The following is a 23,321-nucleotide window of genomic DNA, read 5'->3' on the forward strand; positions in this document are numbered from 1 at the left end:
TATAGATTAAGATGGAGTTTCTTATCAAAACGAGACGAGATTAAAACCCATCGAAGCAAAATATTATATCGACAAGTTGCCCCTTCAATGCATAATTTATTACCGGATCCAAAGGATTTTTATAGCAAGGCGAAGTCGGTTTTCCGCAACTCATTTGAATTTTTTTGCCGCTTCATTCCCGAGTCCCCTTCCAAGGGAATTTGGGATGTAGTAAATGGGAGTAATCGGATTTTAAAGCATTATCATATTTTAAATAGAGTAATGTATTTTAAAAAGAGTTTTTTCGTTTTTATATGGCTTTTTTAACTAACACCGCAACTTTTTCATCTTTTCGTATTTAATGCTCTATCACGTTACCCATCAGCAAATTGGTCATTGTGTTAGGAATAGCGAATGTACTGGCACAACAAGTTTTTCAATTATTCATAACTCTAAATATATTATTCTAGTTGTTACTTTTAGACTATTTAAGGTAAATGCGTCAATTATTCTAGGAGCTCAAACCAGAAACTGCCTACTATGATACACCTCGAAAAATAAAAGAATGTTTGGCCTCGGACACGATTCGGAAACCGTGTGGTTGTGTTCTTCGGCTCCGCCCTTCAGACGTCTGTCCATGTCATAGGTTATCAATGCCGTCCCAAGAACAAATAGGTTCGAAGGAGCCTTCCAATACACCCCAGTTGCCACCAAAAGGGTGCCACGATTACGCTAATATTGAACCTGCAGCGGCTAATTATACGAACCTCACTTTCTGCCGTTCCTTAGAGTTATATGAAAATGCCGCAACCATAGCTAAAATAGTCTCAGAGTCAACGCCCCAAATGCAGTGCACAGAGTGCAGCCACAATCAGGAAGACTATTTGGAGATGACACCTCTGAAAGGGATTCCTGGGTATTTGCCAATGTCTATGCCATCTGCGTTCAATAAAGGGAATTTAGACAAAGGAATTTCAAATAGTAATCCAAATCTAAATGGACAGCCGATCGCGAAACCTCCGCCATTACCACTGAGGCAAGCGCAACGAAACAGCTCAACTGAACATGGAGGCGGTTGTAGATCTCCTCCGCCACCTCCCATTTGTTCTATCAAAGTAAGTACCATGAATTCGTTGCGTCATTTCTTTACCAACAAGTTCGTTTTCGTCTTCTAGCTTCCTCCTTGTAATTGCTCAGTAGTGCGTCGATCTTCATCTGTTCCTTGTAAAGCAACAATCACCAATCGTGATTCGTCGAGTTCAGCAGACAGTGGTGTTTGGGAGGCTTCCGCCCCAAGACGTTCTAGGTCTTACGATCCCCTTCGGGAGTTAAATTTTCGCTTCCAAAAATCGGAAGAGAAAAGTACCAGCGCTGAAGCTGCCGTTCCTGTTTGCACCATCGTTCCTGGTTCTTCCAATGGAAGTGCCGCCTCTGATCTTTCCGACTATTTAGAAACATTGTCCACGTCATCGCACAGTTCTGCTGGTGGAATTAACGGAGAACAGACCACGACTTCGAATCCTCCGAGTTGTATGCTGAGACCAAGATCAGGTGGCGAGTATTTGAGCTTACAGAGGCTTATAGGGCCGGTTCCGGAAGAAAGACATGACTAGTCCAAAGTTGTTTGCCAAAATCTAACCTTACTATTATTCATAAGTTTATCGAGATAATGTAACCTTGTAAATTGTGTTCGTTTGTAAATAGTTGATACCGACGGTACTACTATTAATAACAAAATATTTCAATTGTACACCAAATGAATTGGTTCGTGTAATTTTTTTCGTCAAATAAATTATTTCTGATTATTAATTATTTAGTGATGCAAATAAAATGAATTGTATCTGGTATGGTTGGCCTTTCATTTATTTTTGCAGTTGCGCGAGTACCATTCAATGGCAATAAAGGTAAGTGAAAATAAATTTGAAATTAATAGCAATTAATAAAATAAAATTTTATTGTGGGCAGACGTACATACAAATAAGTAGATACAGTATGTTAACAAGGATCTTAACTTATTTTGTATTTGTAAAAAAATAACAAATATTTAAAAGTACTCAGTAGGTAATGCAGTGAATGTTATTTCTAGAATCCTTAAATTGAAAAATACATTTTCAGTCGTGTTAATGTTGGTTCATAAATTTTACAAGTTGTACTTCGGTCTTGTGAATCTCTTTTTCGTCCTACCGCGTGATTTAGAAATAAAACTCACTCATATTACTGCAATTCATAAAATTATCAAGGGCTCAACAAGAGTTATTAATTATTAAAAGAACTTTTCAATAAGTACGTATCAGTTAAGCACCTTAAGAAATTATTAAATCTATTATTTACAACACATCAAAAATTTTATTAAAGCTTTTGACTAATAAGCCATATTGATACAATAATAGTTTTTATTGTCTACTTAGTTTCTTTGTTCTAACATCCTTCTTGTCTTTCTTACGTCTTTGTACCTTTGCTAAATTGTAGGGAGTGAGGCATCTTTTAAAAAAAATCACTAAGAATTATCCTGTGCAACTTTTATTTTATTAACAAAAAATATAAGGGCTAGTAGCACTCCACGGGACGTTATCGTTTATATAATAACAAGATTTGTTGCTAAATTCTAAAATAATCGAAAAACATTAAGAAAGGAATGTTAGTTCTTCTTGCTTTGTACATCACCGAGTTTTTACGTCAAGTATTCTTTTTTTAATCTTCCGTTTTCAACTCCATAAAAAATAAATAACGTACGTTATAAAGCAAAATAGTTCATTTTCTAAGATATATTAAATTTAAGTACGAAATACTTAATGGCTGATTTGACCCTAAGACAATTTAAACAAGACTAGACGATCCTAAACAATCGTTTTCATTCTGGCCGCTAAGACATGGCGAGTTCCCTTTTGAACTTCCATAAACTTTTGTTGAATAACCGGAGTCGTTGTTAGTGTCCCTGTCAATGACATCCTGTGGGTTTTCCAACATCCTTGTTGTACTTTCGAATATTTTCGACGAATCTATGAAACTAGGAGAACTGTCACCTTTACCTTTCTCATACAATTTCGAACTGTCTAATAACCTCAATCGAGCAAATTTTGCTTGAAGGTCGTTATACTTAGGATTGGAGTCGGCATAATAAACGTTCTGTTCAAAAAACTGAGGAGAATTGTAACCACCACGCGTTCTACTATAAGTTGTTGCTACACTCGCCTCATTCCCATAATAAGTTCCAGCACATACTTCATTTGAACTACCATAATGGATGTTGGAATTACCATACCTTGTTACATTGGAACAACTGGGCTCTTGCGGTTCGTAGGGACTTCCATACCTGGAGCTACCCTGACCTCCACTCAAATTTGGAACGCTTTGGATGCATGCTGATGCCGGCTGGTCACGTAAATGCGCCATGACGTCTTTATTTTGAAATGTTCCCATGTTTGGTAAAATGGCACTAGACACATACGTACGAGTTTTGTTTGAGTTTTGGGCACTCGGTTGAACTACTGTAACTGATGGTTCCACGTATTGGGCAGTTGGACTGTACATTCCCACACGACTCCGTGGAGGTCCATTCGGGACGTTTTCATAATTAGGATTTAACGATACCAAATTTGAGTCTCCCATCGGTCCTCTACATGTATTTAAACGCAAGGGAGAGTCTTCGTCATCTGAACTCTCACTATTATCTCCATCTTGATTATCCTTTGACTCGGAATGGTGCTGTTGAATTCGCGCGACAAGTTCTTTTACTGAAGGCCGGTTGTCCGGATTGTTCTCTTGATTTGGTGAATCCAATTCGTCCATACTCCTAAAAATTGTAATGATTAAGCAAGCAAAATCGCAACGAGAAAGTAATTTAAGAAATGTATGTATTATCTACAGCTTTAAATAAATATGTTTCAAAGGACCAAAATAGAATCTCTTAAACTTGGCTCCAAACCGAAGTCTACTTGATGGCTATGAAATATGAGGCAATAAAAAACTTTTTCGAAGTTAGTACGCGTTTCGATAACTCTCCACTTTGTACATGCCAGATAATTTGATACTAATATTTAAAATGTACATAAAATATAGTTTTGTAGACGGGAAATACTAAAGATTGTTTTATGGATTTTTAAATTGAACTTCATCATCGTGGTGCCGTCAGTCCGAAGGTTGTAATGGATAAGCTATGAGAGTTTGGCCTCAAAATCGAATGTATTTTCTTGTGAAGGTTCATTTTCGTCAAGGAGGCTGACAATAGCTGATGGTCGTAAAGTTAGAGTAGACGTGGAGAGGGTAAAGTTGAACGTAAAAGACAAAAACTAATCTTCATAAGAAAAAAAAAGGAGGTTTGGACGTCAAACTGTCATAGATTATTTACTGAGCTAGTCTTCAAATCTTTCAAAATTTCAACTAAAATATTCCACTTCCTTAACTATTTCCGAACAGTAATCTAGTCGAGGTCTGTCCCTATTCCTCTTTTTTGTACTTCTAGTAAGTCTCTAACCAACCCTTCATATCCCAGAAGGCGTCCTACAGTCCTATTCCTCATTTATCTTATAGATTTTCAAAGGTTTCCTCATTCTTTCTAATACCTCCTCATTTCTAAGTTTTTTTTTTCATTTCTTAAATCGTTACAGGTACGTTTTTTAAAGCAATATAGAAGGTTAATCTTTATCAACCGTTCAGATCAAGTTCCCATTCGTAATGCCATTCAATTGTAACAGATCTTGAGATAAGAAGTGTTTCCACTTCCATCAAAGAAGACGTAACAGAAAATGCCGTTATTTCAATATTTACACAGTTCTGCAATTGAAAGAGCGAGTCGTTTACAGACGATTTAGAACTGCAAACAACAATGCAAGCCATTGAGATGTGACGGCCATTTCCAACAGGTGTTCATCGATTATTATCAGAGAAAGCGAAAAAGAAAATTTAATATTCCGTTGAAGGACAAGTTGACGAAGCTATTAATTTATGAGAATCACGAATGATGCAGGACAAAGGAAACGTTGAAAATCGTCGTCGCAGTTGTACAAATTGTTCCAGTCAACAACTATACAAATATTTAATGAATTGTAATGAAAAGTGACGAAAATTTAAAGACATTCAGTATTATTTTAAACTATGAACAATAGGGTTCCCCCATTTTGATTCGCATTGTTTATTATCTCAAAATAAAAGCGTTGAGAACTTCGACATTTGGCATTTTAGCAACTCTTTCTACTTGGAGAATATTCTGCTTACTACTCCAAGTACACTTAAAATCATGAAATCCTGTCTGGATTGGTCTTCGTTTGAATGAAACTTCATGTATCAAAAATGATTGGATAATAAGTTGATAAAATCGTAGTGCTTTTCAATAAGAATAGAGTGATGATGATAAGGTAGATCTAACTGGATGACTGCAACGGAAATATATGAGGAGAATCGATGACAGTTACCATGCGATTTAAAGATCTGGAGTTATAATTTATTTTTATGATATTATGTTTTAATAACATTACAGTACTGCTACTAACGCGATAGGTTAATGGTTATAATCTTAATGAATTAAAAGAGTTTTTTACAGCGTTTATAACTATTAAGTTCCTCATAGTCCCTAGTTTAACATCAATAGCTTAACCAAAAATAAAGACTTAACTAATGTTGGACATATGAGATGAACTTTTATGCAAAGAATCCCTGAACGTAAGAGGGGCTTTAAACATTATTTGTGTTTTTCTTCCACCTGAAGAAGCTATTGCATAGTGAAGCTTTTGTAGTGACTGTTAGTATACAAAAGTATTTCGAAGCTTTTTTGTCGTTAAGAATTTCGACATTTGTCATTTTTGCATCTCTATCTATTTGGAGGATATTCTGTTTACTGTTCTAAGAACACTCAGAATCATGCAATTCTGTATGGATTGGTCCTTATTTGAATGAAACTTCATGTGTCAAAGAAGAATGGGTAATAAGTTGGTAAAATCGTAGTGTTTTTTAATAGGAATAGAATGATGATGGCAATGTAGATCTAACTGGACGACTTTGCTAAAGGTTAATGATTATAATCATAATTAATTAAAAGTGTTTCTTACAACGTTTATAACTCAGTTCCTCGCAACCCCTAGGACACTTATTTACTATCAATAGATTCAGTAATTTTGCTTTTATGTCATTTTTCTTTAATGTTTACATCTTTTGCTGGTTCTTTTTGTTATTTCACACGACTATATATGTATACATACATATCTTCAGGAAGTCAGTTCATATCACTTAAATCTCTTTTATCCAACTCTTTATTTAAAGTGTAAAGAGAGGTTCTGGTCTTTTTGATGTCGCGGTGGATACATATCGAGGAAAAAGAGAAGGGTAACGAGACGTTGAAGTTTCCGAGATTGATAAAAGTGGTGTTTACTTAGGAACAGGACTCGAAAGGAAGAGGGAGAGAGAAAGAGTATGCGACAGCTAAAAAATTAGAACGACGTTTGAGGTGTGCGAGCTTTATGTAAATCCACCGGAACGGAGCAGTTCCCCAACTCCCTGACGGAAGATAAATATGGCAAATTTATCTGCAAATAAACTAAGACGTGTGTAATTGCCCGAACACGACCTCGGTGATAAAACAACTACCTCATCCGTCAAAAGGTTAACGAGAAAAGAAAAATATACTTACTTTTACAATACAATTACCACTAGACGAATAGCTGGACTTTTCTCAAATGAGAAAGGAAGCAGATAAAGAAAACAGATTAGACTAGTTCATATTACATATGAAGTTAATCTTTATCTCTTTTTGATCAAAGCAATACTGGAGTTTAAATTTATTTTATTTATAAAACCACAGCTAATGGTTTTACAGAAATGTAATACTGATGAAATTTGTTTAAAGGACATGTTAAAAGATCAACAGCCATTAACCTGTGGTTTGTTAAGTAAAATAAGTAACATAACACATAACATCATCATCATCATAGGGTCGTCAGTCCTAAGACTGGTTGAACACGTATCTCCACTCTTTGCTATTCTGAGCTAATCTTCGCATTTCCCTAAAACTAGAACAACTGACATCCTTAACTATTTGTGAACAGTAATCTAACCTAGGTCTACCTCTACCCCTCCCAACTCCTGTTTCTGCCTCTAATATGTCTCTCTTCATGCCTGAGTAGGTGTCTTACCAACCTATCTCGTCTATTTTTTATTAACTTCCATAGAGTCCTATGTTCTCCTATTCTTTCCAATACCTCTTCATTTCTAACCTTTTCTACCCACATTATCCTCATCATTCGTCTATAACAGGGATGACGAACCAATGGCACGCGACACAATATTTTGGGCACGTTACTAATGGTTCTGTGAATGATTCTTTAATCAAGGAATTTTCAGCAAGATTTTCTCACTTCAGAGAATTATCGGAAATACTAATACGAAAATTTATTATGTACCCTGATGTGATATTTGATAAAATAAATTGAAGAATCTGAAATGCAGCTGATTGATTTCCACTCTAGTTCAATATGATTCAGAAAGTAGTTAGACCAAGGAAAGAGTTAGAAATAATAGAAACAGAAAGACTGCCAGGGTAATACAAGTGAAAATGCTAATAACAAAATTTTGGAAACATGGAATGCAATAACAAACACATTTAATTTTTTGAAAAAGCTGGCATATGATATTTTAATAAATGTTTTCATCAACCTATGGCTGCGAGTTATCATTTTCAGAGATTAATAACATCAAAAACTCGCAGTTACAAACCGTTTGGTAGATGACTCCAGTTCAGCATGCAGCAATGACACGACGGTACTTAAAGGTTCGCCATCCCTGGTCTATAACACCACATTTCGAAGCCTTCTAACCTTTTATTTTCCGCCGCGCCCACTGTCCACCCGTATAACACTGCGCTCCAGACATACACCTTTAATAACCTTTTTCGAATTTCTAAATTAACCGTTTCGAGAGAATAGAAGTGACTTCTTTTGATTAAAAGCGACACGACCCTGCGCTATCCGCTGCTATATATCTCTACTACTCCTTCCGTCCTGACTTATCTGACTTCCTAGATATCTAAAATCAGCCACTTCTTCTATATGTTCTATATTCTATGTATATATCTACTGAATGTTATTTTTTTGTGAAAACAATTTAATTTGTGTAGTCCGTTTACTTTTGCCTTTACATTTCATCCAACTGTAGTCTTTTAGCTGACGCAATTTCTCTATCTTTATATTCGCTCTTTCCGTACTTTTTCTTTCCTTGCATACCAGTATTTTAGTTTTACCGATCTGTCAGTACCGCTTCCATTTTATTTAAAGCTATCTCTAGGTCCTCCTTGCTAGATTCTAATACTGCCATAGATCAAAAACCATTGAATATAAAATAGGGGAAGAAGATTAAATAGAATTAATCTTCCTCACACTTCCGTGTAACTAATTCCACGTTAAATGTCGTGATGAGGCGATCAAAATCAAAATTTTGATATTTAGACACATTGCACTACAAAATTAAAATGCCTGAGCAGATAGTCCGGGACTAAAATCCAATATGTTCAATTTCGTTCTATTTTACCCCCTCTACGTCCTTTTGCCGTCATAGTTATCAGCTGTTGTTAGCCATCTTTGGCAACTGTCATCGTTAGTGATCTTTTAGGGTTTCACCAACAGCTGGGTAATGGGGCCTGTCTAGGTGCTAACAGTTAAACTAATGACATTTAACAGTTAACCTAATGATGACGAAGGCGAGGAAGGGGTAAAATTGAAAGAAACTGAAACTTATTAAGAAAATACGCAGGATTTTGGTCCCTGTTGCCTGTAACGAAGTGAGTTGGCAATAAAAAGCATACATATAAATAGACTGATGAATTGTCGAGGGTTTTGATGACTAACTTGATTAGCTGTTCGTCGCAATAAAGCGTTTGCTTCTAAAACATCCCGAAGCAATGCCATCTGAATTGGAATCACGTATGGCGGGTTCGGAATTGGTAGACCTATATTCGCAATTACCGTCATCGTTCATTTCGCAAACGAAATTCGTTCGGAACTCATCAGTTTCATACAGACGTCACGGAAAATATAAATTATTGTATTTCATGTTTGAAAATACCCCAAGTTTCGTATTTTTCGGTCGGTTAGTGCATAATTTCGTAAAGGTATTTTGAAAACAATTTGGAATGTTTAACTTGTTTCTAGTTTTAGCAGATTTACAAATTTTATTAATGACATTCCCGAAAACACATTTTTCATTGTCAGCTTGTCATTTTGCTTCATATTTTTAATAATTCGAAAACATCCGTCGACGTAGGTGGCAGTTAATATTTTTAGACGAGTGTCTATTGTTTCTTTGTTTAAGTAATTTCTGAGTCCAATTAATGTTACTTGTACTGGTACAAGTTTTCAGAATTAACTGTCGCAAACTTCAACATACGTCATTACTCTTTTCCGTCATTTTCTGTGTATTACCTACCGTTAAAAATAAGCAGAACAACAAATTTTGTTGAAAGAATATTGATTGTGCGGGACGAATTTTGTAGAGACAAAACCCACCACCTACAGGTTCTGAACAAAATTATATAAGTGGTCATCGGAATTTGCCAAAATTACTAAATCATAATTTTCGAATATAACAAGCATAACAATGTGGGTCAGTAAGTAAACCAGATGGGTTTATCTACTGCTACTTATGGCTATACCCGAAAGCCAATAGCAATAGCTCGGCTGAGGGTTTTTAGTCGGTAGGTCTGAGGACACCTTCCTCGGGAATCCGACACTACCCAATCCTACGAACGACTGGACGTCTTTGGAGATTCCCTGTTTCCTTGGAGGCAAAAAAGAGATTCTGAGAAAGTTATATTCCCACCAGCCAGTAATGCTGCGGAAGACCCTCTTCAGCCTCCTTTCAAGAACCGTGGGAAAAAGTGGGTGGTGGTTCGGGTGAGAAAGATGAGACGGACGAAATGAAGACAGAAGAAAATGAAAGATTATCTGTGGAATACTGCTGGTCCCAGCGTTTGCCTAAGTGATCCAAGGAAACTACAAAAAAACTTGGACGAAGGCAGACGGACCCGGGATCGAACCGCATCCTTCCCAATACTAAGTAATGGTCTAAACCTCTAGGCCATGCCGCTAGGTCGGTCGTAGGGACGGCTGGGTGTCTTTTGAAGATTTTCCTTCTTCCACAAAAAAAAAGAAAACCAATACGTTCAGTTAAGCAGCGCCGGGCCAGTGTGTGATTTTGATTCATCTGCTTGTTGGTGATGAAGTGTAAAATAAAAAAACTACAGAAATGTCTAATTCGGGGGATTGCCTCCTTTTTCTCCGTATCCCATGTAATATTCATATCTACTCACAATCAGATGTATTTCCAATTTATGAAATTGGAGAACTGAATTTTAAATGCATTCCCTGAACATTTTATGACACCTCTAATTTTAATGGACCATAAACATAATAACTTATATCTCAAACAACTGATACAACTTCGAGCTTTTTCTCCTTTAACCAATAAATTCACAAAATCGTGAATTATAAATTTTTTCTTTCTCTGTTAAAGGAAAACTAAAAAACAATTTGGGAATTAAATTCTGATAAATTCCCTCCCTGAACAATAGAAAATGTATTCTATCTGTCACGTCTCATGTTGATTTAGTATTAAAGCAATAATTTATTCCTCAAATATCCAGCTGAATTTCAAATATTCGGATTATATTGAACAACTTTCTCCTTTAACGGAAAAGTTTACATTCGCATTTACAATTTAAATTACAGGTTGGCTCTGTTGCATCGCAAATCACCACGTTTACGCACTTTTTGCTCTCCTGTTGAAGGAGATTCGCGTTTTTGCGAATCAATTATTACCGCCTTCGGTAGGAAACTCAGAGGTAGGTTTAATTAATACCGTCAGCGCTGCAATAAATTAAATCGACTAGTTTTACCTTGTCGTTTGCAATTGGTTTCCTTCATCCAGCTTGTCCAACATTTCCAAGCTTCTAGATCTATGTAATTCGGTCGTTTCTCTCTCCTTGTTCGACGTTGTTATCCTTTCTGATCTCCTGCCGTGGTTGCTTCTGTTTAGTTTCTGTTCAAGTCCGGCAACTCTTTGGCCCAGACGCACCTGGGCTCGTTGTAATTCCCGTTTGTCTTTCTCCAGACGCGCTTCAAGATGCCGGAATAGGGGAGCACAATAGCATGTGTATCCCACCCCAACGGGACCCTTTCGAATATTTCCGGCGAGATCAAGGTAATATTGTTCGCCTCTTTTCAGGGGCTCGTCCGGAAGTGTGTCTAAGCGGGGCGGGGGAAACGCTTCCGGGTCGGGGTAGTAATGACAGCCGTAGGGTGACCAATGCTTTGTACGAATCAGACCTTCAGTAATATCTGTAACAGAAAATGTGAATCAAAACTATTTAGAAATTAACATTATTAATATTTGCATGCTTTGATTCATAATTTTTTTAACGTCATAATAAACCAAAAGAATGATTGCGGTACATCGTCATATCCTTCGTATGGCATCGCGTTCGGTCCTGTAAAAAATTTAGACTTCCGTATAGAACTCTCCTTTCAATAAAAACAAGAACATTATATATGTATATATCTCATCATTATCATAAGATCGTCAGTCCTAAGACTGGTTGGACACGTACCTCCACTTTTTCCTATCTTGAGCTAATCTTCGCATTTCCCTAAAACTAGAACAGCCCACATCCTTAACTATTTGCGAACAGTAATCTAATCTAGGTCTACCTCTATCCCTCCTAACTCCTGTGTCTGCTTCTAATATGTCTCTGACTAGACCTTCATACCTGAGAAGGTGTCCCACCAACCTATCTCGCCTATTTTTTATTGACTTCCATATAGTCCTATGTTCTCCTATTCCTTCCAATACCTCTTCATTTCTAACCTTTTCTACCCACGATATCCTCTTCATCCGCCTATAACACCACATTTCGAACGCTTCTTCTTTCTCTTCCGCCGCGCCCACTGTCCATGTTTCGCACCCGTACAACGCTGTGCTCCAAACATACACCTTTAACAACCTTTTTTCGAATTTCTAAATTAACCGTTCGCGAGAATAGAAGTTACTTCTTTTTATTAAAGGCGACACCACCCTGCGCTATCCTCTGCTTTATATCCCTACTACTCCTTCCATCCTGACTTATCTGACTTCCTAGGTATCTAAAATCAGCCACTTCTTCTATATGTTCTATATTCTATGTATATACCTATTGAATGTAATTTTTTTGTGAAATCAATTTAATTTGTGTAGTCCGTTTACTGATGTTGCCTTTACATTTCATCCAACTGTAGTCTTTTAGCTGACGCAATTTCAAGCTAAAATGCTTATTAATATTTTGTGTACATTGAAACTTCGTGCAGTACGGTAACAATGTAAAGAATGGCATGCAGTTGAAAACAAACAATAGCTGCTGGCATCAATAATGAGTTGAAAACGTGTTCGGATAAACGACTATAATATAGTAGAAATACATGATAGGTACTACCACAGCACATGTGTAAAAACATCGACGCCTTAGTTGAATGTTTTAATTTTTAATAGTACGCGATTTCGGGTTTTTGGCCGTGTTCATATATTAATATGTCGACAGGTACTATTCTTGCCAAGAAAATCGAGCTCGTTGTGTTTAGATTCTGTCCTGTCTGATCAAAAAAAAAAAAAAATTCACAACACAAATATTTCAACGAGTTCATTTTTTGAAGTTCACCCTGACGAGAACATATATGAATGCCCTTATAGTAGAGTGAGGGTTATTCAGGAGAAGTAGGTGAAGGGCCTCTTCACCTATCTTCTGAATAGTATCGAAATCTATTTCTATCACAAAAAGAATAATTTTTTTTATAGCAATTACTTATGTTTTAGTAGGTAAATAAGGCCTTAAAACGGCCTTAATATGCGCAACTGAAGAGCTAGGTGTGTGCCCTTAGCACGCCTGTTAGCGCAAGCGGGTTGCCATGACAGTGATGACGTCAATGACAAATATACAGACTGAGCGTAACCCACTGGTCCCCAAATAGGGAAGAGATTGTGGCGGATCTACCAGTCTACTGCACCCTGTTCGTATATTCATTTTATTCGGCACATTCCCTGGAACTCTCTACCAAATTCTAATGTTGAACCCGTTTTTTTTGTACCTCTTCTGCCTACCGTCACTGTTGTGTACTATCTATTGTTCGTTTCAAGAAGTTGGAGATATGCCCCTTCCCTTTATTAGGATGTGCCGTAGCATAATTCCAAATTCAATTTTTGTCTGCGTAGCTCATTTCTTCACCGATCATCGAGCGAAAGCTAGACAAAAGTGTACAGTACCATTTGCAAAATTATTTAAACTGCCTCGTTAAAATTTAAGAATATGCTTCATTTAAAAGCATATTCAGCCAAAAATAATAACAAGTGAATTAATTTAACGCTCTACACACCTATATAAATCTTTTGCTTTGTTTTCTATTATTAATTTATATACATTTTTGTTTTAAGAAATTGCTAAACAAGCAAAGTGAACAAGAGGAAAAGATACGTATGCACTTGGTAGTTTTTCGTAAAACGCCTCGATGCGAACTTTATTTGAAAAAGTTAATGACCGTTATAAACTGGACGATGATATAAGTGGGCACATCTGTAATCAAGGAAGTCCAGGTAGCTGCAAGACTTCGGAAAATAAACTACGTTGCGAAGAATAGTTTATTGCAACTTGCAAACACTTCGGTAATTACAGTTTTTTTTCCAAAGTCTCGGCAATCGAAGCGTATACACCGTGTTCTGAAATTGTTCTTCTGCGAGTGCCAGGAAATAGAATAATAACAAACTACTGTATTAACCAACAATAAAGACTTAACTTGTGTGACGTAGGATTCAAATCTGGAGGCTGTCTGTTACAATGCAGAGATTGAAACAAAGTGAATATTGGACAAACGAGATGATCTTTTAAGCAAAGAATCCTTGAACGCAAGAGGGTTTATAAAATTTGTTTTTCACAGGAAGATATTCGAGAAGTTACTTTTGCAAAGGGAATATCTGCACACGCGTTAAATTGATAAGGCGTGTTGTTTAATTCTGGGGTGGAAGGTAGAATAATTGAAGCGAAGTCGACTTATTAGATATATATTTACAAATATTTACAGAGTATCTCCAAAGGAATGATTAATAATTATGATTAACTATACAAGTGCAAGTCCTAGTTCAAGTGTTTCTTTTGAAAAAAATTACTTTTGGGAGGGAGGCGGGCAATCCCTCCGGATTACTCCGGAAGGTAGAGCGGAAGGCCCTATGCAGCCTCCTTTCAGGAATCGTGGGAATGGATGGGTGGTGGTTCGGGTGAGAGAGATAAGACGGACGAAATGAAGACAGAAGAGAGTGAAAGAGATTATCTGTGAAATATTACTACTCCAGCATTTACCTAAGTGATCCAAGGAAACCACAGAAAAACTTGGATCAAGGCAGACGGACCCGGAATCGAACCGGCGTCCTCCCGAATGCCAAGCAATGGTCTAAACCTCTAGGCCATGCCGCTCTTTTGAATTCCTTAGTCACTTCTTATATCTAAAACTTGAAACTAGGAGGAAAACGCCAAACGCCAAGGGTGTGGCGAATGTCACCATTGGTGATTAACCCTTTAAAACATCTTCGTGGATACTTACAAGGCGGGGCTTTCAAACTCAAAATATTGCAAGAGAGGGATGTTTATAACTTGTGAAAAATCGGTTACATAAAAAAAGAACAACAAACACCCCATAATAAAAATGAAACTGTATTAGGGATCGTAACGGATTCTCGCTGAACCGTTACTCCTATAAACTAATTTAAATATTTAATTAATGCATCTAGTCATCCTCGAAGGGTCTACTGTCAAATAAACACAACGCCACCTTGTAAATTTGCAAAACCTCCTAAAAACTGCATACAGAAACTTTATGAACTGCATTAAGAAGAACGGTATTGACTCTGAACAAACATTATTTATGATTTTCTTGAAGAAGTTATTGTATAAAGAAGCATTTGTAGTGGTTGTCAATAAACAAAAGTATTTCCAAGCCCTTTTGTCTTTTATTTATTGTATTACATTAATAACATTAAATCACAACGACAGAGTTGTAATGTGAAAGCTGGAGTCTGTTTTGTTTTGAATTTTTAATAAAATTGCGATGTCCTCAAGAACTGTAAGAAATTTTTCAATCGAAGCTTACGTTTGATAGTTTGATAGTGACCTAGAAATGAAATCTTAAAATAAAGAACAAAATTAAAATAGAATGTATATGACAAAGTTTACAAATCCTCACACGCGTCCGTTCTATTTTAAACACTCGGATCATTAGAATAGTTAATTGGATTTAGAAAAAGCCGCACGCAAACAGGTCCTATGTCCGTTCTTCCAAAAATAACAATCGAGGATGTACACACGGCATAAAATTTATGTCCGTTACTATCCTCAGCGTTTTGATTTCTTTCTTTCCATAAAATAAAATAAACTTATAAGCAGTTGGAGCGTTTCAATGTCATTGCTAACCGAAACCGTTTAGACATTCAACGTGAATTTCAATCAGGACAAATTGTCATCAATCATAACTAGGGTTGTCACCCGTACTTTTTAATAAAGTATTGTACTCTATTTCGACTGTGCGTACGTTTTACTTTACAAGACACATAAAGTACGCAAAAATACTTTATTTAAGGCCTTAAGTAAACATAGTAATTTTGTAAGCGATTATTCGAAATTCAGAGTACTTTTATATCAATAATATTACACAGAAGAATGGCAAGCCATATTTACGGAACAACCTGATTTCCTAAATCTGTTCAAAGTAGAGTCACTTTTGCTGTCCGTTCCGGCCACTTCAGCATTTACAGAAAGAGTATTCTCTGTTATGAACGCAAAGTGGCGGGACGACAGGAATAAAGCTTCATTAAAACTAATTAAAAATGAACTTTTAGTTTACTTGAATCTTTGTTTGCCATGTTTAGAGGCTATTAATGTATTTAAGAGCGACAGCAATTTGTTACTAGCTGCTAGGTGTAACAAAAAATATGTTTTTAAAAACAAAAAATTAAATACTTTATTTTTATGCCGAGTACTTTTTGACGTGACAATGTCTTATAATTCGATAGAGCCGGCTGCACGCACGAAAAAACATGACTCATGCGGCGTTACCTCGCTCTGAGGCGTTCCATTTAAGGCTTGAAGTGCAAGCGAGAGCGCGGAACGAGCAACAAAGAGGCACAATCGGCCTCCGCGTTCGGCAGCGTTCGACATCTGTCTCTCTCCTACTTGAGTGAGCGATGCGTCCGCGTGGACAGCTGCTATACAATAATACATTTCCATTTACCTCCTTCTCTATATCCATACAAAATATCTATCAAACAAAAAAAATAAAATTTTTTTTTGAAAAATGAAACCATTCTATCAGTATTTTCTTATGACGTTGTTGCGTTCGACTATCGTCAGTAAACGGACTTTACAGACAACCTATTTTTTTTAACCTTTCAGTCGAGAAGTACTTTATGTAAAGCCTGAAAAGGTGGCAACCCTAATCATAACCGACAAAATTCTGTGACATAAATTTTTCGTACCTGTTTTCTTCCCGTCAAATGTCACTTTCGTTTTAGACTTCTTCTTCCCCTTGTCCTTTTTCTTATCCTTACTTTTGGGAACATATTCGTCCAGAATATTCAAAATTTCATTGAGATCCTTTCTGAGCGCGATATCTCTTGCAGTTTCGTTTTGTTTATTCCTGATGTTTTTGTCGCAGTTGGCTTCGAGCAATATCCGGGTAAGCTTCCGCCTCCCCATGGCTGCCGCAATATGAAGGGCTGTATCACCATTTTTATTTTGCTCGGATACACGACACTTGGCTGATATTAATATCCTTGTTACACCCGCATGTCCGTATCTGGCCGCCGTGTGTAAAGCCGTATCGCCGTAATTGTTTTGTAGATCGGGGTTGCAATCTATAACAAGTATTTGACATTAAGAAACCTGGAACTACTGAAATATAACGAATAAGGTTTCATTTTGAACAATGGAATTGAACACGAAAGTTCAAAACCGTTCAAAATGTTTGGCCAAATATCAAGGGTTAAAAATTGAATTTGAGGTTAGGAGTTACCGATTTGCAAGAAAAATAATATCTCGTTTTGAACCAACGCCTTTGAAAATGAAAGCTCCAAGTTCTACAAAAGTTTTGGGCATCGACCACTCGACATTTTGAAATTTAAAAGAACAGTAGGTTCTCATTTTCAATTGCATTTCTGAAAAAGGCAATTTCAATATGCCCACGAAAGACCAATTTAAAAAGTTTGGATTAGAGAGTTACTTATTTACAAGAAACATAAGATGTCGTCTAAGGCTTTTGGTCGAAAACCACATCCCAAAATTTTGAAGTAGAATTTACAGTTAATAATTTTCAAGGTAAGCAAAGGTTTCAAGTCAAAATATTGTAGTTCAGATTCCACACCCAGACTCTTCTGATATAATTTATATCTGTAGTTACATACTTGCAAGAAGTAATTCTCTGCAGGATTGATTGTGTCCATTTTGGCAACAAAGATGTAAAGCCGTAAATCCTCCGGCATTAGTCCTGGACAAATCTGCTCCTGCAGAGGCCAACAGTGCTACCGTTTTGCTGTAGCCTTTCCACGCCGCCTCGTGCAGTGGGCAGTTTCCATGCTAAATGAAACGGAAAAATGTAGTATGTATAACCGAGTATCCATTGCAGGTAAACAAATCGTACAATTAAAAAAAGCCTCTCGGGTAGTAAACAGTGAGGTGCCTATTAGGCGCCTCGATTAACATTTTCTAAGAAACTCGATCTGGGGTGATCGTTCAGCTATAATGAAGTCATAAACTTTTTCAATTTATGATCACATTAGAATCTCTTTCTGCCATTTACAAATAAAGGACAGCATCTTCGTCTGCCGAGAATGTAGAATGTATGTTATAAATTAACGTTAGTAGTGTAGCTAGCGGGATGCTGTGATAATAACTTCTTAGAGGTCATTCTTCAGTAGAAACGTCGAAACGTCGCGTCCTGAAGAAGACTTCTTGTTTTCACAAGGGGCACAGCTAAGTTAAATTTGGCACCAAGTAAGGTAATTTTTCACCTGAAGATCGTACCTTATCCTGGTTCTCCGGTCAAATAGGCTCCGTCGTTTTTAACAACAATTCCATTTTCCTCTGCAGGGCGCAACGTTTTAATCTTTCTACTGCAGAATAACTTTTAAGAAATCATTAGCGGTCATGGAAAGGGTCTGAGGATGAACATCCAATAGAATAGTTATAGTATCCCGCTAGCTTCATTATTTTTATTGGCTTTTTAAAATACAAAATTTCAACTTTGATGTTAAAATAGGCTTATTTGCCCAGTTTTTTAAAGACAACAAAAAATGAAGAACTAGTATCTTTGGCACAATGAAGTAACAAAATAAGTGGATATTTGTTTAAGGATGTATGCGCCTATAAGCTGAAGATTTCGTGCCGATATCCAATTGTATTACATTTATAGTTTGAAGAGCGGCAAATTTTTTGATATCATTCGAAGGTAAAGCTAGTTTAGAATCTCATGGACCTTCCTAACCGCGAGATGCGGGTCTAAATCACTAAAACTTAACCATGCTGTTGACTATGTGCCTCGCCCTATAATCTGGGAAGAAATTTTGCAGCCCAAGATCAAAGTTCTGAAGTACAAAGCTGGAGAAACTGATAATAATCCATAAAGAGCACGTGTCAAACTTTTCTGAACAACATTAGTAGTTAACTTTGCCCATCTTATTTATTTATTTATAGGTAAGTTCATGAGCTCAAAGTGTACAAGAGCACTTACAATTGCATCTTGTTTGTCAATGTCTGCGCCCCTAGACAACAGAAGTCTGACAACCTCTTCATGTCCATCGGCGGCGGCTCTTTGCAGCGGCGTACAGCCGGCGCCGTCCGGGGAGTCGACCTCCTTGGGAGCAGCGACGTTCAGGAGCAATCTTACGACGGCGGTGTGTCCCGCGCTAGCTGCCAAATGTAGCGCCGACCGACCCTGCTCGTCGTGGGAGAAACGAACGCACCTGGCTGACCCCAGCAGCCGTCCTACCTGTAACGCGTCCCCGGCTGCCGCCGCCGCACGCAGAGCCGCGCCGCCACTGGCGCCGGGACCGCTCATGCGCCTCTACCCACTTCCAGCGTACCCATCGAGGGGATGACTCCCTCAGGGTCAGTCTATCCGTTTATTTTGATACAATTGTAAAATGATCCAAGAACACTGGATGAAATATTCAAACCTGGAACAAATAAAAGATGACCGTATTAAAACCAAAGTAATTTCGACTCACTTGTTTGTATAGTTAGTCAAAAGGGATTACAAATGCTAATGCATTAAGGGATTTAAATGGCACTAAAAGCTAACAAAAATAAAACCAACAGACGTTCAACTGCACCAGATCAATTTATATTAGTAAAAGATTAGCCAAAAGCTCCTAAACTTATTTCCACTTCATGATGAAAGGACACGGGAAAAACATTCAGTCCATTGCGGGGATGGATATATGTTTCCGTTACTCGTATTCTACCGTGTAATTTCATTGTCAATTAATTTATTTGGATAACCCTGTTGAATGCTTTCTTTCGTAATTAAGTATTAACGTAAGAAGTGATGCCATCGGAATCGTGGGTCACGTTCAACTATGTATGGATTGCAAAACGATTACATAAAAGGCGAGTATTCTTGGAAATGGGTTCATTAATTGTTAAATATAGCAGTCAGTGGATTGCTCAAACAGAAACGCTGCTATGTCAACAGTAGACTTTGTTTTATTTGGCATTAACTTTTTCGTCACATACCATCTAAATTAATATCTACCTCTACCAAAGCGTATTCCTTAGTTAGAGCTATATATGATGTTCTTTTCGATTTGTTAACATGCCTATATATATTTTTGTTGCAACTTAAAGCTCTAGTAAAAAAATCCTAATTTTTTGAAGAAAAAAAAAATAATACAGTTTCTTTCTATATTGAGTCATACATTGGAAATTCAGAGATTCAAAGCAACATTGACTGTCGAGAGAATAGAATTACTTTTAGAATTTATACATAGGTAGCAATTATTCATCTATTAGGTACCTGTATTACAAAGTACGTAATAATTTTCTACGTTCTGCGTAGGTATAGGTAGGTAGCGATAATATAATTTGTGCTTCCATCTCCTATCAGTATCCACCTATTTGGATCTAACCGTGTCTATGGATCCAACTGACTATTAAAACGTCTCAAAAATGTGTTGGACGTGTTTAAATGTCAATATTCGGCCAAGGCTATAGATGGAATGTAGTCGTTGGTATAAGATATGGAAAAGCGCCTTCTTTGAAATCATGAAGTATATTGTTCTTCTCCTTTTCCTTTAAATGTTCTATGAGAAAAGAGAACGATAAAATATCGTCCTCTCAGATTCACAAAGGCACTCTGTATTTTTTTATTTAATGAAATTGAATACAGTTTTTTATCATATATTGAATGAATTTTCACAAAAAATTTTGTAATTTATTAAACGTCGACGTTAAAAAACAAAGAAGTGCTTCCTCTCTGTATAGTCAATAATAATACAAAATAATATTCCCCTTTTATTCCGCGAAAAAACAAATAGAATAATGTGCTCAATAGATAGGTGTGGAAAGTAGTAATTTATTCATAGGGGAGAGAGGAATTACCGGAAATCCTGCTGTAACGCTCTGGGCCCGTGCATATCAATTTGATAAGCAGGTACGAATTTGTACGTTATATGCATTCAAACGAAATCATAATATTTCAAAAACTTTACTTATTAGATATCGTACTTACTTAACAAGAAGGCAATTAATTGTTATTATAATTAGATACAAATTGAAAGCTGTTATCATTAACAATCAAATATAAAACAAAATTGTCTAGAATCAAAACAGGGGAAGGTTTATTTTTTTTGTAAAAAAAGACACCGATATAATAAATTCGTAATAAAGACAAGGTTTTCTCAAACTCAAACACTTTAATTGATTGAAAATATGTCCTCAATGAATATTTATTTGTAATTGTGTATCTACAGATATCTATACATACATGTCTGTAGAACCCTTTGGTTTTACATGAACTGCCATTGAACACATACAAATACCCTTCCTTACGTTGTTTGTTAAAATAACAATGCTACGAATGGAATACAATGAAATGACGATTGCTTTGTCATATCGTTTGTCTTTAGAGTCTACTAAGAATTAATTAAAGTAGATCCCACGGCTGCCTTTAATTAGTTATTCGCATTTTCTTATGTCTTCTCACATCTCCTCATTATAACTGCGAGAAATTATAAGGCTGCCCTATAATAATATGCGTCCTTCCATTCAAAAGCAATAGTTATTTTCAACTGAAGCTACCCTTACAACTTCTTCCCCTGAAAACCTAATAATATGTTTCGATTGTATTATCACCTGTTAAGCATACTCTAATTAATTAATGCTAAGCTCTATCGGCATTGCTACCTGCGTCAGACACAGTGGACAAGAAAACAATTGTTAGTTATTAATAACAAACAAGAATTTTATGCAAATTAACAAAAACGAATAGCGCGGAATATAAAGAAAACAACGGAATGGATATAGTTGGGTCGATCAAAATTGGCAAATTCGAATTAAATTATCTCTAAGAATGGTCTTCTTTCTTGTTTCCACTTGGGACTGTAATCATTTGTTGCGTTCTCAACAACCCCATTGTTAAGTAAGGGAATGCTCTATGAGGAGCACAGACAAAGTGAAAAGAGATAAGCGAATTATAGTAAACGGTGCAGCGGTTAGAGGTCGCTCAGGCAGGCAAAAGATCAGGGCCGGCTTTATAACTGCCTGGATGGAATTACATCGAGCGTCTTGCTTTCCTAAATACCAGAGGATGTTGAACTTTCTTTAAAGTCCAATGCTGACAACAATACTGTTTGTCTGCATCTGTTTCTGTTACACATCAAGTGGTGACATCTCTTTTCTATATCCACAATACTCCGTCTAACGTCTGTCGTTAGTAGAAGTAGGCGTTCTATCAGCAACCGCTGTAGTCTAGATAATAAGTTGAAAGAAGAAAGTAAATGCGACAGTTTCATTGCAGACTATGCCAATTTTGAATGTCCTAACTATATTAACAATGTCCTTTCTATAGATATACAATGTATTTATCTGTAGGATTTTGTGGTGTAACGTTGATGCGCTACACAATTTATAGATTGATGCACCGATCGCCGGAAAAGACAGGGAACAGAAGGCTCTACGAGATTGAATAAAAGGACACATGCTGATAAATGAAGGGCCACTTGACTAGAGACATATTAGACAATTGGTTAATATTTAAGAAAGCGTGTGCTAGGATTATCCGTCAAAATACAGTCGAACCTGGATAAGTGAGAACTGGGTAACTCTATTAATGAGAGTATTTGCCAGGTCCCGTCATTTTGCCCTTCTAAAGCTTCTATAAGTGAGAAACATAAAACCTGTATAGGTGAGAGTCATTTTCCATGCCTGAACCTCTTTAAGTGAGATTGCTACTTGTCTATACCTCTATAAGCGATAGTTTACTTTTGCTATTTTATGACTCGTTCTTAAATTTCAAGAGACTCTTATTTCATTCGAATGACCAAATCTGCGAATGACCGAGTAAGTCTTTATTATTTTATTATAGTCAAATGTGCGTACCGACTTGTTTATCAATCTTATTACAGTCAGTTCATAAAAGCAGTTGCGAAGAAAGGTCCTGTACTTCCTCATAATGTCTGAATGAAAACTCAATGTGTTGAACCGTATTTTTATAGACCTCTATAAGTGAGACAAATTCCTCCTGTAACTCTATAAGCCAGAAACTCGGGTTAGTGAGAAACCTCAGTAAGAGAGAAAGAGTTCGCGGTCCTTTGAACTCTCACTTATCCAGGTTCGACTGTAATAGAAATGTTGAATGTTCTAGTTTTCGAGAAGTGTGAATATTTACTAAGAATAACGAGTGGAGGTGTGTGACCAATTAGTCTTCGAGCTGACGATCTTGTGAAACTTGACAAAGGTTCAAAATCCAGGGTGCGTCTTTTAGAATGTGGACAAAAGGGGAGATTCTTTAATCTAAGGATTCATGAACATATCAAAAGAAAGCATCTTAATACCCTCTTCATATTTTAGCAAAAGAACTAACAAATCCACCATTTATATAGTAAGAAAAGGCGCAAAGAAAATATCACAAAAACATCGAAAATTTCGAGAACAAACCCCAATGGAATAGATTGTGTATTCTATGTACACGTGTTTAAAGGAAGTAAATGTAGAGTTAATTTGCGTATTAAAAACTTTCGCATATGCACGTGTGTGTAAAAATAACGCGTAAAGTGGAAACAAGCGCAAACATGTAAGCAAC

The 23,321-nt window shown here is 36.7% G+C and overlaps 2 protein-coding genes across 5 annotated transcripts in view; one reads left to right on the forward strand and one right to left on the reverse strand.

The window, feature by feature from the left end:
- Positions 1 to 1,826, forward strand: part of LOC108742399 (protein Dok-7) — a 224,798-nt gene extending 222,972 nt beyond the window's left edge. For all 4 annotated transcript variants that reach the window (XM_018477600.1, XM_018477608.2, XM_018477617.1 and 1 more), the window contains exons 6-7: positions 495 to 1,094; positions 1,155 to 1,826. In XM_018477600.1, coding sequence (XP_018333102.1) covers positions 495 to 1,094; positions 1,155 to 1,592 — 1,038 coding nt within the window. In that variant the 3' untranslated portion in view covers positions 1,593 to 1,826. The remainder of the gene's footprint in view (positions 1 to 494; positions 1,095 to 1,154) is intronic.
- A 92-nt stretch (positions 1,827 to 1,918) lies between these two features.
- The window catches only part of LOC108742425 (ankyrin repeat domain-containing protein 6), a 57,747-nt gene continuing 36,344 nt past the window's right edge, over positions 1,919 to 23,321 (reverse strand). The window contains exons 2-6 of the mRNA XM_018477635.2: positions 18,753 to 19,197; positions 17,428 to 17,599; positions 16,504 to 16,881; positions 10,856 to 11,297; positions 1,919 to 3,772 (exon numbers count right to left, since the gene is read on the reverse strand). Coding sequence (XP_018333137.1) covers positions 2,797 to 3,772; positions 10,856 to 11,297; positions 16,504 to 16,881; positions 17,428 to 17,599; positions 18,753 to 19,079 — 2,295 coding nt within the window. The 5' untranslated portion in view covers positions 19,080 to 19,197 and the 3' untranslated portion in view covers positions 1,919 to 2,796. The remainder of the gene's footprint in view (positions 3,773 to 10,855; positions 11,298 to 16,503; positions 16,882 to 17,427; positions 17,600 to 18,752; positions 19,198 to 23,321) is intronic.

This window comes from Agrilus planipennis, unplaced genomic scaffold (genome assembly GCF_000699045.2).
Source record: "Agrilus planipennis isolate EAB-ADULT unplaced genomic scaffold, Apla_2.0 scaffold3, whole genome shotgun sequence".
Taxonomy (NCBI): Eukaryota; Metazoa; Arthropoda; class Insecta; order Coleoptera; family Buprestidae; genus Agrilus; species Agrilus planipennis.